At 41.1% G+C, this 20,529-nt stretch overlaps 1 protein-coding gene across 1 annotated transcript in view; it reads right to left on the bottom strand.

The window, feature by feature from the left end:
• cacna1ea (calcium channel, voltage-dependent, R type, alpha 1E subunit a) overlaps nt 1-20,529 on the bottom strand; it is a 123,026-nt gene that overhangs the window by 95,547 nt on the left and 6,950 nt on the right. Inside the window, exon 3 of the mRNA XM_085397278.1 lies at nt 15,745-16,295. Within this exon, the coding sequence (XP_085253404.1) occupies nt 15,745-16,262 (518 nt within the window). The 5' untranslated portion in view covers nt 16,263-16,295. The remainder of the gene's footprint in view (nt 1-15,744; nt 16,296-20,529) is intronic.

The following is a 20,529-nucleotide window of genomic DNA, read 5'->3' as shown; positions in this document are numbered from 1 at the left end:
AACATGGGAATGGTTGGTGATATTAAAGTCCTGTTTGTGGCACATTAGTATATGTGAGGGGCCAAACTCCTCAAGACGGGTGGTGACCATGGTGGCCATTTAGAAGTCGGCCATCTTGGATACAACTTTTGTTTTTTCAATAGGAAGAGGGCCATGTGACACATCAAACTTATTGGTAATGTCACAAGAACAACAATGGTGTGCTTGGTTTCAACGTAACTTTATTCTTTCATGAGTTATTTACAAGTTTCTCTTTGTTCACAGCCATTGACATGTCGAAGAGGTTAACATGTGAGGAGCGGATCGAAATTGTGTTGATATCTGGTGAACGCAGTAACTGGGTCTTTGCAGCAGATTTCAATGCAAGACACCCTACGAGACCACCCATCTCCCATGCTACAGTTAGCAAACTGCTTGCTAAGTTTCGTGAAACTGGTTCAGTGTTGGATTTGCCAAAATGTGGACGCAAGAAAACTGTCACTAATGAAGAAACATCAGTGGCTGTCCTAGCTTCATTCAGCAAGAGCCCACAGCGACTCGCCGCATGTCACTGGAGAGTGGCATTAGTCGAACATCCCTTCGGCGGATATTAGCTACTCACAAATGGCACCCTTACAAACTCCAGCTACTGCAGCATCTCAGCGAGGATGACCCAGATCGGCGCACAGAATTTGCAGAATGGGCAAAACAAAAATTGGAACAGGACCCTCAGTTCACACAGAAGATTTTGTTCAGTGATGAGGCAAACTTTTATGTGAATGGTGAAGTTAACAAAAAAACCCACCGCTATTGGTCTGACACTAACCCACATTGGATGGATCCCTCAAAGACTGTTGGAACAACAAAGTGATGGTTTGGTGTGGTATATGGGGCACAACGATAGTGGGTCCATTCATCATCAATGGAAACCTCAAGGCCACTGGATATTTGAAATTGCTACATGATGATGTCTTTCCCTCTTTATGCACTGAAGCTGGCACGTTCCCTGAGTTTTTCCAGCAAGATGGTGCACCACCACATTATGGGTGCAGGTCCGAGCATTCCTAGATGAACAGTTTCCTGGAAAGTGGATTGGTCGTCGTGGGCCAGTTGAATGGCCCCCAAGGTCTCCCGATCTGACCCCCTTAGACTTTTATCTTTGAGGTCATCTGAAGGCAATTGACTATGTGTGAAGATACGAGATGTGCAGCACCTGAAACTACGGATACTGGATGCCTGTGCTGGCATTTCTCCTGCGGTGTTGCTATCAGTGTGTGAAGAGTGGGAGAAGAGGGTTGCATTGACAATCCAACACAATGGGCAGCACATTGAACACATTTTATAAGTGGTCAGAAACTTGTAAATAACTCATGAAAGAATAAAGTTACGTTGAAACCAAGCACACCATTGTTGTTCTTGTGACATTACCAATAAGTCTGATGTGTCACATGGCCCTCTTCCTATTGAAAAAACAAAAGTTGTATCCAAGATGGCCGACTTCTAAATGGCCACCATGGTCACCACCCATCTTGAGGAGTTTGCCCCCTCACATATACTAATGTGCCACAAACAGGACTTTAATATCACCAACCATTCCCATGTTATTACGCTGTATCCATAGAAATGGCCCACCCTGTGTAACACTATGGAACACTGTTTTGTCTTTGATTGGCCTCCCCAGATCCCACACGTTAACATTACTAAAGCAATGAGGGATCATCTGGACAGAGAACAGAACAAAAGGCAGCCTATAGAAATAAGAGTTTTGAATGGCCTGCAAGAAATCTGGAGAATTATTCCTGAAGACTACTTAAAGGAATAACAAGAAAGCTTGCCTAAGAGAGTTCAGGCTGTGTTGAACAATTAAGGCAGTCATATCAAATATTGACTTTCCGCATTGCAGGCATGATGAGCTCTCCTCCTTCTCCCAGATCTTTAAATTACTTTGGGTTGGCAAGAGATCAGCCATGGCGGGTAGTCTGGTCAGCCCGCCTTGGTCAATGCTCCAGAGCTCCTTCCAGGATATTGGTCAATCAAGTGATTGGGTCTATTGCATCCAAAGGCCCTGGGATCCATCGCTTTCACTCAACAGTCTTCTGTTGCTGCCTCCTGGATACTCTGCATCACACCAGCTCTCTCCTGCCTTCAGTATTGCACTTGGTCCACCTCTCTGTGGCGTAGTTTTCAAGGACTAAGCAACCGTCGAAGAACTTCCAGTATTCTTCTGCCTCCAGTACTCCTTCTTGTGGCCTCAACTTCCTGCAGCATCCAATGGATTTATTGACATGTTGGACCTGTGTCTTGACAGGAGCCGTGTACTGACTGCTCTTGCCTTGATCGCATTGAATTCTCTCACCACTGATAAAACTGGTAATCAGAGCTTTGAGTCTTGCTGTACAGGTTTACCGAGCTAAAAGGAAAAACATCGAACCCTTTTCACAAAAACTGCTGTGTAGCCTCCTTTTTATTATTTCATCAAATTACGACATAATTAATTATCAGTAAATATCATTCATTCAAATTTAATTGTTAAATATAATTACTCAATGAAGTATCACTTTTATCATTTATTAATAACTTTTACAGCTTCATTCTTGACTCTAACATGGCTGGTAAAAGTCATGCTATACTTGTTCTTTGCACAGTGGTGCATTAAGATTAAAAGGAATTTCAACTAGAGCTGCTGATTTCATTTGTTTTGTTGATCTGGGTTACAGACCAAATTATTATATTATATTACAATTTTTTACCTGATGATGACTGGATGAAAATGAAAGATCCACCAAAGCAATTACAGTTCATCCTGAGGATCACATAAATGTCTGAGCCAAATTTCATGGCAATCTATCAAAGATTTACTGAGGCATTTAACTCCAGCCCAGAAATGTGAACCTTCTGCTAATGCAAGAGGCAAACACACTGAGAAAGCAGGCAGACTTTGCAGTGATGAACAGTGTTGGTCAAGTTACTTGAAAAAAGTAATCAGTAACTAATTACTGATTACTTCCCCAAAAAGGTAATCCCGTTACTTTACTGATTACTTATTTTCAAAAGTAATTAATTACTTAGTTACTTTTTAAAAACACGATTTACAACCTGAGTAGGTGATCAAGTGATAGATCTCTCAGCCCAATTCTACTTTTTCTGCATAATCCATCATACAAAATGTAATCAAATGGAAAAGTCTCTTTTTAAAACTTGTTTTATTAGTTTTAACCTTTTAACTTTATGCATCAAGCAAAAATGTAATTATATGCAACATTCTCTGACTGGAAGAAATTTGTTTAATATTTAAACCTATTTTCTGCACATTCCAGCACATAATTTTTTTCTTTGTGTGTGTGTGTTTACACTCACTCTTTCAAATAGATGCAAGTAAAACACAGCAGAAAATAAATAAAGTCAAAGACTCAGCGGTCCTGTTGCTCTATTTTCACCTGTAAAGCAGGAGTGGGGCAGGCGGAGGGTTACCCTGGTGCAGGTGTGCCGCGGTCAGTTGAAGAATCCGCGAGTTTCTCTGAGTTTCCCATTACGTCGTAGCTACTCGGTGCTTGTTTGGAAGTTTAGGGGTTTTTTTCGCTGTAAAAAGAAATTTTCTTCCCACGCACAGCGGACACTAATGTTTTTGTCACTTTTTATGGAAAAAAAAAAACAAATGCAAAATAAGGTCAGTACTTCCACGCTTTAAACGCTGCACGCTCACACTCTCTCTGCACTCGATATATGATCCACTGTTGATCTGCACACAGCTGTTGTCACGAACGTCGCACTCGCTTACGTCACTGTCATGAGACATTCTTGCAAGAAAATCACGGTTTTAGTAACGCAGTAACGCAGCGTTCCTACGGTAAAGTAACGGTAATCTTTTGCAAAAAACTATTGCAAAAAATTACTGTTTTTGCAATAGTAATCCCTTACTATACTCGTTACTTGAAAAAAGTAATTGGATTACAGTAACGTGCCCATCTCTGGTGATGAATGGCAGAAAATCTTATGCGTATCCATGTCAATAGGCTGAGATATTTCACTTCTAACAAATCAACACTGTTACACCACAAGCTATTCCAACTAGCATGGCTAAAATTTATGAAATATGGGTCTTACACTCTACAATTAAAAAACTCAACCATAAGACCTAATAAGCTCTTTCTTCTTAAAGTGGCTGTACGAATAAATAAGTTGTGCCCAGTGTGTGAAGAACCAGACAGACACTTCTGTAAACAGGCAATTTTTCACCTTCATCTGTGGGGGATGGAATTACATGCTCGCTCTAATCAGAGTGTAATCATGGGAAATAAATATCACACAATTTATCCAATCTTGTAAACATTTCTGCCAGGAATACTAACAACAGGTACAAGAAACACAGGCCTGTGCAGGAAACCACATGCGCTCACACACAAATGCAAAGCGACATTGATGCACTCGTGTCCTCGTCTGCTATGACCACGGCTGGATGTGAAGCACTGTGAAGTATTGCATGAACTCTTGAATTGACGTCCCTCGATAAGTCTTCGGGGTGCTGATTTTTTAATGCGTGTGGTCAGCAGAAAAACAAAGAATCATATTACAGAGACAATAACTCGTGTCATGAAAACATTTGTGAGAAGTCTGCAAGCGTTTTCTCGCTACTAAATATTCCAGTCAACGGTTAGTGGTATTATAATAATAAAGTGGAAGCGACTGGGAATGACTCAGCCACAAAGTGGTAGGCCACGTAAAATCACAGAGCAGGCTCGGTGGGGCGTATAGACATCCAAACTTCATGTGGCCTTCAGATTAGCTCAAGAACAGGCCATAGAGAGCTTAATGAAATGGGTTTCCGCAGCTACATCCAAGCCTTACATCACCAAGAGCAATGCAAAGCTTCAGTGCATTGCAGTGGTGAAGCCATGCTGGACTCTAGAGCCGCGATGTGTTCTCTGGAGTGACGAGTCACGCTTCTCCGTCTGGAAATCTGAAGGACAAGTCTGAGTTTGACAGTTGCCAGGAGAGCGTTACTTGTCTGACTGCATTGTGTCAAGTGTAGTTCGGTGGGGGTGGGGAGCCTGTTTCTTAAGAACTGCATTTGGCCTCTTAGGTCCATTAAAAGGAACTCTTATGCTTCAGCAGACCAACATATTTTGGATGATTTCATACTCACAAATTTGTGGGAACAGTTTCAGGATGGTCCCTTTCTGCTCCAACATGACTGACTGGACAAGTGTGGTGTAGAAAAACTCAGAACACCACCCGGATGAATTCAAGTGGAGACTGCGAGCCGGCCTTTTCATCCAACATCAGTGTCTGACCTCACAAATTCACTTGTGGAAGGACAGTGAAACATCCCCCTAAGTACACTCTGTTATAGCTACAAACGGTGGGCTGATATAAAATTAAACCTAATGGATTAAGAATAAGATGCCACTCAGGTTCATATGTGTGTGAAGGCAGATCAGTAAATAGTTTGGGCGGTATGACTGATTCAGCTCAGTAACTGTTGCAGTATATTCTCTGAAAAGCAAAAGTGAAACCGAGCTGAGCAACCAGAGGAGTGTGCTGTACCTTCTGCTCTCTCTGGTAGGACTCAATGTTTTTGTGAGTTTTATTGCTAATGATTTTTTTGGAAAGGTTCCATTTTGAAAATGTTTTAATGAGTACCCTGTGGCTTGTTCCAATTCACAACATGAACTCTGTGCCAAGTCAATAAATAAAACAGTGCAATTTCTCAACACGCCTTCTTTAACCAGTGGTTTCTATGAAAACAGTGACACAAGAACTTGATCACTTATATTGACTCTATATTGCTCAGTTTTGCATCTGAAGGGGAGAAAATAAACACGCAATTAACCCATTTTTGGGTCTCCAGCACCGCGATGAAGTGTTGGTATTTACTGGTGTACTGAACACTCCTCTTGTATCCTCACTGCACTCAGTCACTTAATTCTCATTAATCCTGCATCCATTTACCATAAATATGGGCTGGCAGAACTTAGGCGGGTATAAGGACCCTTAGACAGAAGAGTTCAGAGCAGAAGAAACAGAGCAAACCCAGATGCAGGTGTGATACCAGAAACAGTTTTTAAAGTCACCATTAGGGTTACACCTGGAATCCACATACAATAAACATTTCAAAGATAATTACCCAGACTTTCAAGAATATACTAAAGGCGTAAAGCCCCATTTCAGTGTTGTCACTTGTATACTGAGTTTGTGCTTACGGTAGATCGTCATGCCATTCTTTCAGAAGTCTGTTCAGCTTCCATTTCCAAGTTCAGCTTAATGAGTCATGGATTCAACATATGCTGCCATTAGTTTAACAGCTCTAACTGCCTTGAATCTGTGGCTTGCAGCATTTAAATTAACCACCATTCCCACTCAGCCAGCAGCTCTTCTTTTACTGTTTCTCTCTTCACTTCGATAAGATTGCTCCGGAAATTAGGATTTTGTCTGCAGCACCTAATGCCGCTGCTGTCTGCTAATGAGCTTTTGTCTTGATCAGTGCAGGAAAACAACGAAGAACATTTTTTCCACACTTGCTGGATTTCATAGTATAATTTTGTACTTTTATTCAAATACAGCAAATGTGCAATTTTACATCCATGAAAGTATATATTTAAGAATAGAGGCGCTGAATATTCAAACAAGTGCTTCCCAACTTTATACTGTAATCCTCCCAGTTTTTAGGCCTATAAACGTCTCTTCTTCTAGAAAGAATTGCCCAATGTTGAAAGGAATATAATCACAAGCCCTTTTTAAAAAGCCACGAGTATATCCTGGGACCTCGGCAGAGGGCATCTAAATGCCATCGTCAAAACATGGCCAACTGTGCAATGACACTGAATACTGTGATAGTGCACTCGAGCTTTTGTAAAATGTGTGAAAAATAGACAAAAATTAAAACCTGCCACAGGAATAAACATCATAATATCCACCTGACTTAAGCGGGAATCACTGGAGGAGAAAAACAAAGCCAACATGGCAGCGCCAGAAGTGTTGCTCCTCTAATGGCCACTTGAGGATTGGAAGTCAATTCTCATGGAATAAAAATGTAGCTGTTCACAGACCTTTGTGGTAGGCCTGTAGGAAAAAAACAAAAATAAAAAACTAGTAGTCGAGCAGTAGAAAAAGTTAAAAGAGTGTAACGCGAACCTGAAATGGGGACTGTTAGCTAGGACTCAGCTACAGCTAATATATTTGAAAAGGCAGAACTTTTACCTTTCATGGATTTCCATTTCCCGTTTGTGTCACACTCTCACTACAGCTTGCTGCTTGTGACCAAAGCAGTCACAAGGAGTTTTTTTCTAACCAGTCAGTTACCAGATGTTCACAGACTGATGACTTACGTTTGCGGATGGAGCCTTGTCCACTTGATCCTACACTGACTGTCACAGGCCCAATTTAACATCCATGTGGTAACATGTATGCAAAACCTCAACAGACACTATAAAACTTGGACAGATGTGAAAAGTGACACCAATGTGGAAGCACCTTAAACCTGCAATATATCTGAAGGCCACCAGATGGCGATAGCTGTAATTGCAAAAAGACTCCTGGTCATATAGTAAACACTATTTTATAAGTCCTGGGGCCCGTTCTTCGTACGTCGCTTACTACATCCAAGATCAAATGACACATCCAAGATCAAATCATCGCGCTAACCGTGAGCTCGCTAATCCGGTTCCCCGAACACACCTGCTGTTGACGATTAGTACAGCTGGACGCAGTAATGTGACATCACTGGGTGTCGTAAAAGGGGCCACGCATCGATAGTAGAAACATTGATCGGCAACCCTCTGATTGGTCGGCGAAAATGTCGACGGAGCGCGCTCGGCTCGGTATTTTTCGGCAGCAGAGCAAGAACTCTTGAGTGAGGGATTTCAGGAGTTTCAGAGTTTAATCAGAACGCAAGGGAACACTGCAAAGGCTGCAAAAGCAAGGAGCGAGGGCTGGCAGAAAGTTGCTGACAAATTAAACTCGTAAGTAATTTAATAATAACAATAATAATGGAGTGGATTTATATAGCGCTTTTCAAGGCACCCAAAGCGCTTTACAATGCCACTATTCAGTCACTCTCACATTCACACACTGGTGGAGGCAGCTACGGTTGTAGCCACAGCTGCCCTGGGGCAGACTGACAGAAGCCAGGCTGCCATATTGCGCCATCGGCCCCTCTGGCCAACACCAGTAGGCGGTAGGGTAGATTTATTATATTACACTATATTATCCAATATTATATTACATTATATTATAATATGTTATATTTTATCCTCTTTCACATTAGAGCCACAACAGGACCCACTAGAACATGGGAACAGGTAAAAGTGAAATATAAGAATATCCTACAGAATGGTAATATTTATCACTTATATTGCTTTTAGTCTCTTGGAAAGAGACCCTGAAATAATCTGTTTGTTTGTTTATAACAGCAACCAAGAAAAGGGCAGAGGAAAAAAAGACAGGTGGTGGTCCTGCACCCCCTCGTCAACAAGTTGGTTAAGTGAATAATACCCTCACGGGAAAATCGATATCTCTCTATGAGCACACTGTCGCGCTGAGCTAAAGGATCCTGTCTATCCCGCAATATACGCTGAATTCTGAGGACTCTCCTTATCAATCTTGCACCTTCCGCAATGGGTGGCTCGCGTATACGGACAGGACATGGCTGCGACAGGCTTCCCAAATCCACCTTCGCTTTTATAGCCGTGGTCTCTCATCTTGATTACACGAAGTAATTTACAATTGCTACTCTGAAATATGAATTAAATCTGTAATAATCACATACATGTAATAGAATGTTAATAGTACATTTCCCTTTTTTAGGAAATGACCTGTGTGAAATCAATAAATGGATCAGGTGCTGCATTGTCTTTAGTTACATTGATGTTATTTATTTATGGTGAAACAGTGGTGGAATATCGCTGTTGCTTTCGTATGATGACGCGGACATACCTGCGTGGCCGCGATCTAATCCTGTTTACATAAAGTAAACCTGCTCCCGAGCAGGTTTACGCTTACGGCTCTGTTGCTATGACAGCAAGTCCCGGATGAGCTTCGGGGAACCGACTGATCCAGGATCACGCGAAATCGTCAACAATCTAATCCGGCTAACCTACTTAGCGAGGTACGAAGAACGGGCCCCTGGTCGTTCTATGGCTCAAAATAGAGGTTTATTGTACTTATTGGCTAATGAACTGAGACTGAAAAGTCATTCACCACTTAACAGTTTTACAGGCTGAACCGCTCCTCTTGTCACTTCCAGTTTTTTTGAAGCCTTAAGATGGCGATGGTGAAAAAGCTGAATTCAGAAATCAACTTAACAGTAGCTCTGCCCACCTTTTATACTGTTTGTGAGTTGCTAATGTAACAGTGTTTCTGTGGTATTACTTCACTTGCCACAAATGTCAGCGTAATGGGGAAACAGCGCCCCCTCTCGGTGTGGCCGGTTAGGTTTGCTGCAGTAATCGCTGCCAGTCTGCTGTAGCTAAGTAGTACAGACACATAAAACTTGTTTGATCAACTGATGGGCACAGAGTGTAATCAGTGCTCAGTGGACACATGTCCAACACCAGTTTTATGTACTTTGCATTTGTTTAATATTGTGTTAAACTGTATGCTAAAGCAGAATGCTAATGGGATGTTCTGCCGTAGTGTGCTGTGCGGAGTGGTGTGTGGCGTGCCCTTTGCACTGATACAACACCGTTGTTTCCATTCGAGAAATAAAGTGGCGACAATCAATCAGAGACTCCTTGTCTTCGTAAAAACACAACACAGAGTCGATGAGTCTGTTTGGGCCGGCCTGTTGCAGTGGGTGAAGCAGAAGCCGGTTACACACTAACCAAGCATGCTAGTTGAATACTGCACTCATGTTCAAATATGGAAAGGCGTGCATATTTTGTATAGAGTCACTGATCTTACAATTTCACCCATTACTCATTTCATTCACACGTACTCAGACACAAATCAACACAAAGGTCAAGCAGGACCAGAAACATATTTGGTGCTTTCCTCTGTTGGTGACCAGCCTCCTAAAGCCAGACTGATTCCAGCTGATCACTGTCATCAGCATCAAGTTAATGCCGACTCCAAACACTGCTATTTCATTAAGATCTTCCGAACGGATGTTAATATCCTAACCGCTATGTTTGAAATGCAACACACACACGCACCTGCAAAGACAGACACAAACACACAAACACAGTCCACTCCTGATTAAAAGACACGTTACTAGTCTTGGATGCTTAATTGCTTCCTGTACAAAGCATGATATCAAGTGTTTGTTGTTTCAACCTGTCTTTCAACTAAGCTGTGTGTGACAAGCTAATATTTCATTGGTTTCCCACAGGAATTACATAAAAATGCCAAAAGACAAAATCCGTAGCTCATTATTTTTCACAGAACAAAGTGTTCAGAGGAAACAGTCCAGGGACTGCTGGTCTACACTATACAGTTTCTTTCCCCCTGTGGAGCATAAACATGCCCATCAAATGAATCACAATGAGACTACAATACTGTATATTGTTAAGGGCCAAATCTGATACAGATCGTGAGAATGAATGTATTTGTGAAAGTCCACAGCAGACTTATTGGCCTTGGTTTTTCCTTTTTGAAATGTTAACTGAACATATGGATTCAAGTTGACACCAGAGAGATGTTTCAGCGTGTCCATCCTACATTACATAGTTTACTTGTTTAGGCCATTAAAAAACATTGATGTCTCAGATTTTCTAGGTATTAATGGTTATTAAAGCAAAAAATGTTTTTTCCAGTGGGGAAATAAGATTCCATATAAACTAATTTGAAATAAAAGTAGAAAGTAAAACAAAACAAATACATGGCCTCATTAACTATAATGACTTAAAGATACTGTAGAGTTTTCAAATTTGGCTAAATTTATACAGCATGGCACTAATGATGAATTTCGCTTTTTTCATGAGATGTGGCTGCAGCTTGGTCTGAAATCAGACTAATTTGCTTTGAAAAACAAAAGCAGGTGTGCAGGTGGGCTCAGGTGCATCATCTCATTTTCCATCCTCCGTGTCAGGTAACTGAGGGTTTGCTGCTAAGTGGCTCTGAGAGGTGGATGTTTACGGTTGTAATGATTCCTGACTCACTTTAGTCATTGTCCCCTCAGCAGCACAACTATAGATCAGTCATGTAGTGTTGTAATAATTATACTAGGCAGGGCGGTGAATAGTAATCTAGTCCATGGCCGAGCATCTCCACAGGCCTGGTTTGAATGGTTATCACCCACTTCCACACTACTGTCACATGGATTTAAATATCAAATGCAAATTAAAGCAGGAAAAGTTCTCAATGAAAACTGCTCCTCTAACTGATTCACGTTAGTCTCTTTCCCACTCACACTTATCCTGCATTCAGTGTACGTCATCTCTGTTCCATCTGTCCTCCCACTATGTGCTGTCATTCTCCACAGTCCTTCATCTCTTTAACTATAGATATACAGTAGCTCAGGTTAAGACGTGGCATCCTGTACCTGCGGTGAAGAGGATATGAGGGGAGGCACAGAGGGTGCCAACACCACTAGAGGTGAAGCCTCAGCTTCAGCAGAGAAACCGAGGGGGGCATCACTGATATAATCAGCTACAAATTCCACAGCGCTGCAGGGCAGGAAACCATTAAATATATGCACACACATGCACGTGGTACGAACATGTGAATGAGTACACACATACTCGCAGACATCACACAGTCAACATAGTCTATAGGATTGTTCACTGAGTAAGCATTAGATGGTGTTTTTAATATGTTTTCAGTGTGTTAAAAATATAGTTTGAATGAAAAGTATTTACTAGACCTTCGCATATGAAAGACTCGCTTTAACTCAAACAGGAAACAATCACAAGATGTGCAAAAGTGACATAAAAATGATTTGTTAGATGAGGCTGAATCTACTCTTACGATACGTTTACACACACATGGGCATTTTTATATACAAAAATATTTCTGTCACCAAGAAAAAGAAAAAAAAATGTCAAGAACATGCCAAAGCAACCCTAAATGTGTGAAACTGTTGGTCAATCAAAAGCCTACAAAAGAACACGGAGCACAATCTAGGGTAAAAAAAAAAAAGGCCCTGAACCCATGTAAACAAGGAAACTATTCACCCGCCAAGGAGATTTTCTAGTTTCAGTGGCCAAAAAAAAAAAAAAAAAAAAGCATTCATGTTTGGACAAAAGGCCAAAGTGTGACTTTTAACAAAATACTCATACATATGTGGGCAGGGCCTGGGTTGTGTTTGCTTGACATCTCTTTATCTAGAAATGAATTCAGGGGGCTTGTCCCTGCAAAGACATCTCGTTTGTTAAATTCTTCCACGGCAGCACGGTTCTCCACCTACTATAATCAGTTCTCCATTCCGAGACACTCCAATACGTAGAGGAACTCAGTTTTTGGTTTCATACCACTTGTCAGACTGTCTTGGATATTGTTGCCCCTCTAAAAATTAAGCATCCTAAGACAAAGCTTGAACCCTGGTTGAACGATGAAACCCGTGCTGCGAGGCGTGAATGTCGTAGGGCTGAGCGGAGATGGAAAAAAGATAACTTACAGGTCTCTTTACAAAGTTTAAGAGAGTGCTGGGCCTTATATCAGCTTACAATAAAAGAAGCAAAGCGGAAACACTTTGCAAACATTATTATGGTGAATTATCAGAAACCACATATATTGTTTAAGTCAATTGAGACTATTTTAAGCCCTCCCTCTGCTCTTAGTTTTGAGCCTTCACTTGAAATGTGTGAAAGGTTTCTGCACTTCTTTATAAACAAGGTAGCCTCGGCTAGGGCGCAGATTATTTTGCCCACATCTGACCCCTCTGATCTTCCAATTTGCTCAGCTGTCTTTCAGCAGTTTGAGTCGGTTACTCTTGCTCAGCTACAGGAGGTGGTGGATCATTTAAAGCCTGTAGGCTCACCTTATGATCCTATCCCTCCCCTTTTTCTGAAAGAAGTTTTTTCTACCATAGGTCCAACCATTTTAACCATTTTAAATAGCAGCCTTACTTCAGGTGTGGTTCCAAAGAATTTCAAAGATGCAATAGTGCAACCACTTCTTAAGAAACCTGGGCTAGATACAAACGCTGTTGAGAACTTTAGACCAATATCTAAGCTGCCCTTTTTATCTAAAGTCTTGGAAAAAATTGTATATGACCAATTGATCTCATACTTGAATGCACAAAACGTTCAGGAGATTTTTCAATCTGGTTTTAAAGCAATGCATAGCACTGAATCAGCACTTTTAAGAATTTTTAATGATATATTTTTATCATGTGATTCTGGTGAAAGTGTCATTCTTATTTTACTCGATTTAACTGCTGCATTTGACACTGTAGACCATGAAATTTTAATCTCACGTTTGGAGCAGTGTGTCGGTATAACAGGTGTGGCTCTGAAATGGTTCAGGTCTTACTTAACAAACCGAACCTTTTCAGTTTGCTTAGGAAACTGTGAGTCCTCCCGAGCTCCGCTGTCTCACGGAGTACCACAGGGTTCCATTCTGGGCCCTATCCTGTTTTCACTTTATTTACTTCCATTGGGCTCAATTTTTAGAAAACACAGACTCTCTTTTCACTGTTATGCAGATGACTGCCAGATTTATGTTCCTCTTAAAAAGAAAGATGGGTCGTCTGTAAATCGTTTACAAACATGTCTGGAGGACGTCAAGTCGTGGTTGGCGCTAAACTTTCTTTGTTTTAATGATTCTAAGACTGAAGTAATGGTGTTCAGACCTGCCTCCACTGCTGTTCCGTGTGTTGATTTGCAATCCCTGAAATCATTCTATAAACCAGAGATTGTTAATCTGGGTTTTAAAATGGATCCTGAGCTTAAGCTTGAAAGCCAGATCGGGTTGGTTGTAAGGTCTAGTTTCTTTCATCTGAGGCAACTGGCCAAAATTAAGCACTTTCTTACGAGACAGCAATTTGAAACAGTAATCCACGCTTTTGTAACCGTTCGGCTGGATTACTGTAATTCTCTTTATTTTGGGGTGAGTCGGTCTTCTATTTTTCGACTGCAGTTAGTCCAGAATGCTGCTGCACGCCTTTTAACTGGCACTCGTAGATACGAACATATCACCCCAGTTTTATATTCACTTCATTGGCTGCCCGTGCATTTTAGGATCCATTTTAAGCTGCTTTTATTTGTTTTTAAATGTTTGTCCAATGCTGCCCCATACCTTCATGGTCCCTCAGCTCCTCCTGAGCGTGCCCAGGACTAATCGTAAGCTCAGAGGGGATCGGGCGTTTGCTGTGGCAGCACCAAAATTGTGGAATGAGTTGCCTTTACATGTTAGACAGGCACCTTCCTTATCTGTTTTTAAATCACGTCTTAAAACATATTTATTTACCTTGGCTTTTAGCACAGCAGGACTTGTTGATGTCTCTTAATATGTTTCTTATTAATTATATTATTTTTAATTTTAAGATATTTTATATGCAATTTAAACTGTTTCCTCTCTGTTTTATATTTGTAGCACTTTGGTCAACATTGTTAGATGTAAAGTGCGTTATAAATAAAGATGCTATGCTATGCTATGCTCTATACGAAGTCATTGCCATTAGCTAGTTAGCTTAGCTAATTGCTAAGCTAACTAGATTAGCAAAATGTTAACTGCTGAGTGGTCCAAGTGATGTCAATTTCACCATCAGACAGCTCGACAATCTGTGCGGATGCAGCATGTCTGCCTGTTTAGGGTTTTTTTTTTTTTTCTTTAACCACAAGAGAATTTACGTTACACGGACTGTGGATCCGCCCCAGACTTCAAAGAAGTACAACAGGAACTCGACCATCTCCAGCTGTCCATGTCTGTGACCACAATGGAGAACAATCGAGCTGTAAATGTGGCACTAAGTGAATTTCGTTGCTTTATGCAGATTGGTTTCCAGTCCTAATATTAAGCTAAGTGACTGTTGTCTGTATAAAAACATGAAAAGCTCGTATAAGTGCAACAGTATTTTTTTTCTAAAATATTTCTTGACTGATTTGCAAGTGTGTGTTTGATGCTATGAATGGAAAAAAAAAGTTCTTCCCTTTAGAGAAAAACATGACAGAGTCACTAGTTGTGAATATACTTTTGCTGAGACTGATGTGAGCTGTAATCCTCAGGCTACTGGCTCTGTAACATTTACTGTATATTTGTTTTATACATTTAAATAGGAGATGTGGTTTCACACTCCTGACCTGAGCTGAATACTGTTTCTAATGACAAACAAAAATAAATAGCGGCCCCGACAAAGCTGAACACTGAATTGGTTTTACTAGTATTGCAGCAGATTTGTCCGCTCTGTCAAAATAAAATTTGGTCCCCGGAGGACTGACATGTCTGTTTACAGAATGATAAATAGACACCTGGTGTGCCACAGAGGCAAGTCTACAAAACAAAGAAGAGAAACTGCAGTTTACAGTACACTAAATCTGTTTCTGCTTTATAGCTTCTCTGACTTTTGAAACCTAGCCACTAATCGTCTGGAGATTGGATTTTGTCCCAACAAAGGTAAGTAAACCAGCTGGAACACCACAACATAGTAATGGTACTATAACATATCAAAACATGTGTGTAGCTATTTTTAATGGTGTTTTTAAAAAGGGTTGTGGTCTTTTATAGGAACTGCAGGCAGATGTGAGTTCTGGATTTTAGAGCACTGGATTGCTGAAGAACAGTATTGGGAGAAAATAAACCTTAAAATTTGGATTTTAAGTTCAACTTCATGGTAATTTAGCAGGTAAGATAAAGGGATCTAAGAGTGTGTATCATCAGCCTTATACTTACTCCCACTCCTTGCGTCGCGCCTGAGGTGTGCTCTGAATCTTATGAGCTTGGTGGGCTTTAACAATGTCTCTCTGCTCAATCAGTCCACCCCGACGTCTCTTGATCACATTAGGACTGATTGCCATATCTCCATCCACCCCAAGCATCCCGACTCCAACATCAAAAGTGGAAACCACATCAAGGGTGAGACCGAGGCGGTTTGGGTGTAAAGGAGGAGCGTGGCCAGACACGTGTGAGAGGTGGAGGGTGTCATAGCTGGTTGAGAGGCTTTCGGGCTCCAGGAGGGAGTGTGATTCAGGATACAGCTTTGACCCTCCACCCAGTCCTGCGCGATGCTTCTGCCAGCTCTCGCAGTCCGCTGGGGATGGGCGGATGATGTGGTGCCGGGGGGTGTTGCTACCACACATTGCCCCCACAGCCAAACCACCCACTGGATAGTCAGGCCCTCCTGGGCTTCTAGCATTGTGGTTCCCTGTCAGAGACTGAGAGCTAACCGAACAGGAGCCCATTTCCAGCATGGTGGGGAAGCGCCTCTGGATCTCAGCATAGTGCTGCAACAGAGAGGAGAAGGAATGCAGGAAAGGAGATGTTAGAGACGTAGAAAATGAACACAGTCATCACTGATATCAAAGACACCATCAAACAGATACTTTGTCTGGGTCTCATATTCAGCTGAAATGGCAGTGGAAACACTAATTACAGATGACAGCAAATACAAATGTGATTAAAAAGTTTCATTTTTGAATATCTATCCTTATTAGGCTTCTCGTGATATATGAGGACACGACTTGAATGTAGATAGGAAACCTGTAAGCTGAGGTTTGGGAGCTCTTTCCAGTATCAGTAGTCTATCGTTTGGCTACTCAGTATTCTCATACTGTTAACGTCTTCTATTTCCAATATTCATCCACAGTATAAACAGTATAATGTGTTCTGAATAAAACTGTATTATTAAAGCTGAATCTATCACACAATATGAACATTTTTTGTAAAACAAAGACACAAAGGGAGGCTTTGTTTATGCTCTTGAAACAGACTTTGTGCATCTACCTTCTATCCACTGGAAACACAGACACTCGCTGTTTGGGTGGGTGGCAATACAAGTAAAAAAGCCTGAAGACATCCGGCTACTGTATAACTATGCATTTGTTCAGCTAAACTCCTGAGGTAATTTGCCAGTGTCCCAATAGCTCTCAGTGTCCTTAGCTGACTTAAAATATCAGCAATCCTCCAAGTGTCAGAACCAATTAGATAAGCTGTAATAACACAGACTTCAAAACAAATGGTAATATAATGCTGCCAGAGCTGTGTTTAATTGTGCAATTAAGAAGAAAAAAACTGAGAGGGAGAGAATTTTTATCAACCCGTCCTCTCCTGTCATGCTGCACATCTCACTTGTACATCACGCAGCCTCTACGTTACTGCAGCTCACGCTGGAGCTCTCACCATCTCAGTTTGGCAAATGATCGATCGCTGGTTTTACAGCCCCTCTGAGAGGAAAGCTTCTAAATAACTGTGTGTGGTGAAGCTGCTGCTCAGTAAAACGAGCATAGTGTAGCTGATAAGAGGGAAGAGGAACTATGCTGTGTTCAGCCTGCCTCAGTATTCTTACTCATTCATTAGGCTGAGGTCAACACCTGAACATTGCTAGGCCGGCTTGATTTGATGACGACTTCCGCTACGAATCTACACCTCCTTAAGAGGTCCCCACTAACGCCTCCACATATGAAAAGTTGTCACAAACTGAATGAAAATATAGTTACATGAAGTGAAATGTGTCAAAACATACAACAAATTAAGCATTGAACTTTTATCTTTTCCTGAGGCAAGGATGACTGTCTCCACTCAGCAAGAGATAATGGAAGTGGGTCAGCTGCTGTTTGTGTTTGTACAAATGCTGTTTAGCTGCACTGTTACAAAGTCTAACAATATACTCTCTCTCTTACCGTCTTTTAGCTTATTTTATTTTATTTTAAATCCCACTTTACTGCTCCCCTTTGTGTCCCCTTTGGGAAATTTTAGTAAGGGCCAGATGTTTCCCTTTGGAGGAAATTTGTCAGATATCGTCTGCTGTAGCTTGTTTGTCATTATTCCACTTTTAGCTTATATATTAATCAACTTTAAAAGGAAATAAAGTACTGATGTTTACAACTCTATTTGCTGTCCCAAAATTGGTAAATATTAAATTAATCAACCAAAGTGAATGAATCATTAAAAGAAAAACTTGGTTTACATCTTTCTTCTCCAAGGGAATCCAGGTGTGGAGTCTTTGGGACCATGTGTTACCCAAACATTATATATTATAATGATAGATAGATAGATTTTCTTTATTTTGGGGGCACTTTCTAACAGAGAGGCAACTTCTATATGCTAAAAAATTGTTTAGGGATGTTTTTCAGAGTAAAACCATTAAATATTTGGGCGATCGTGGCTCAAGAGTTGGGTGTTCGTCTTGTAATCGGAAGGTTGCCGGTTCGAGCCCCGGCTCGGACAGTCTCGGTCGTTGTGTCCTTGGGCAAGACACTTCACCTGCCGCCTACTGGTGATGGCCAGAGGGGCCGATGGTGCGATATGGCAGCCTCGCTTCTGTCAGTCTGCCCCAGGGCAGCTGTGGCTACAACTGTAGCTGCCTCCACCAGTGTGTGAATGTGAGAGTGAATGAATAGTGGAATTGTAAAGCACTTTGAGGGGTCCCGAAAAGCGCTATATAAATGCAATCCATTATTATAACAGAAATTGTGTGTGTGTGTGTGGGGGGGAGGAGCATCAATTTCATGTCACCTGACATGGCTTATATTATACTGTGCAAAAGTGTTAAGTCTCCTCTCTTTTCTTTACATTTTGCTTGGAAAATTGTGACAAGGAGCAGCGATTTATATTAATGTGCAAACATACATGGAAATACAGTAAATAAGGAAAATAAAAAACAGAGTTTAAAATATTCTAAGGAGCCTGAAAGTCAGTGTTTGGTATGACCACCTTTCTTCTTCAGCATTGCATGAACTCTATGAAAGCAGCCTTCTTGTCTTCAGCAACAGTTCTCCAGGCTTCCTGAAGGACATTCAAAGCTCTTTGAACATTGGCTACCTTTTAAAAATGATCCCATACTGCTTCAGTAATGTTGAGATCCACGTGCTCTGGGGAGGCCAATCCATGTCTCATAGTGTTCCATTGTGTGTTTTCCTATTCAGGTTTGCTGTTACTGCATTGACAGTCTGTTTGGGATCACTGTCATGCTAAAAAAAACCCCACTGCCATCAGATACTTTCCAGGTGAGTCAAGACTTTTGCACAGCACTGCATTTTGGTGTGGCAGCAGACCACAAGTCAACACTGTCTGCTGAGGTCAAATGTGGACCAAGGAAAAAAGCAGATGTGACCCACATTTTGGTTAAACAGTCTGCTCTGTGTGTTCTGGCTTCAGCCAGACCAGGGGTGCCCAAGCAATCTGTGGCAGGGAGTTTGTTAATATTGCCAAGCAAACTGAAGAGGCACTTGAGCTCTTCTGTGGAAAACTTGGGCTTCAACAGAGCGGTGGATCTGAACCGAGACTATTTGTTGAACAGGATGAAACCTAGTGCAACTTATTGCAATGCAAAATGCAACAACTCCCGATGATCAAAAGTGCTTTGATCTGGCAACATAATCAAAAGAAGAGTTGATGACATGTCACGTCGAATGTCACGTTACAGTTATAACTACGTAGAATCGGTAACAATGTTCAGTTCTTACACTAACTGTCACGTGCCAGAGCATCTTTAAACCACAATGCTGCCGCTCATCCTCCTCTCTCCGTAAAAACACACACAACAGAAAGGAAGTGCTGTTTCAGAATCAAATCAAATTCCTGGAGGTCTTTATTGATTGGCAAGACCTATCAATTATCAATCAATGCCTTTAGCACACATTAACAGCTTTTCTTTTTAAAGCACACAGTCAGGCATTTTTTTATAGTTTCTGACTCACGGTGCTTGTAACATCTAACATCTTCAATTTTCTGCTCCTTGTGGAGTTAATGATGTATAATAACAAAGCTGGAGCTCTGAAACGGTGAAACTGATGGGAACAAAGTGCTTAATAAATATAAACTGAGCCTTTGACACAAAAAGAAAGAAAACAGAAAGAAAGCAGTTAGTGCAAAGTCATCCCATCTTAGCAAAAGTACATGATGTATATACACAAATATATGAAGTTGCTTATGCATACTATTGCCCATTGTGTAGTTCCTGGTAGGGAGGCCTTAGATATGGCAGGAGAACTGTCATTGATCTGCTGGTTACAGAATCCATTTAGCAAATTATGTTTTCAAACTGGCTGAACAGGATTGCCCACACAGCAAGATAATTTATGCAGATGCTCACACTGAGACAATTAGAACTGAGCATGATACTCGATGACGTTTCACAGCAACATTAATAAGAAAATGCAACAACACAAAAACTTGCACTCAGAAAGGCACTGTTTTTGTGGTCGGTCATAATAAAATAAAATCTAAAAGCACTTACAAGACATCAAAAAAGTTTTCTTAAAAAGATAAATATACTTTATACTAGAGTGCAAAATAGCAGCTCCCAAAGGGTGAGAGCTATAATTTCACACAGAAATTGATGATGGCAAGAAATATATGACAATAAACATTGACTTTACATTTCCAAAGCACAAAGCTACTTTAAGTCAATCCAGGCCTCATCAGCAAACAGTGAGTGCCTATCTACTGCTCCGTGAGGGAAAGGCCATTTACACCATATTTGTCTATCTGGTTTTTGAGCTACAGGTTATCCAGTTC

This window comes from Rhamphochromis longiceps, linkage group LG23 (genome assembly GCF_057381845.1).
Source record: "Rhamphochromis longiceps isolate RC_006_pf linkage group LG23, R_longiceps_female_GT1.1, whole genome shotgun sequence".
NCBI classification, from domain to species: domain Eukaryota; kingdom Metazoa; phylum Chordata; class Actinopteri; order Cichliformes; family Cichlidae; genus Rhamphochromis; species Rhamphochromis longiceps.
This window is presented reverse-complemented; position numbering and strand designations above follow the sequence as displayed.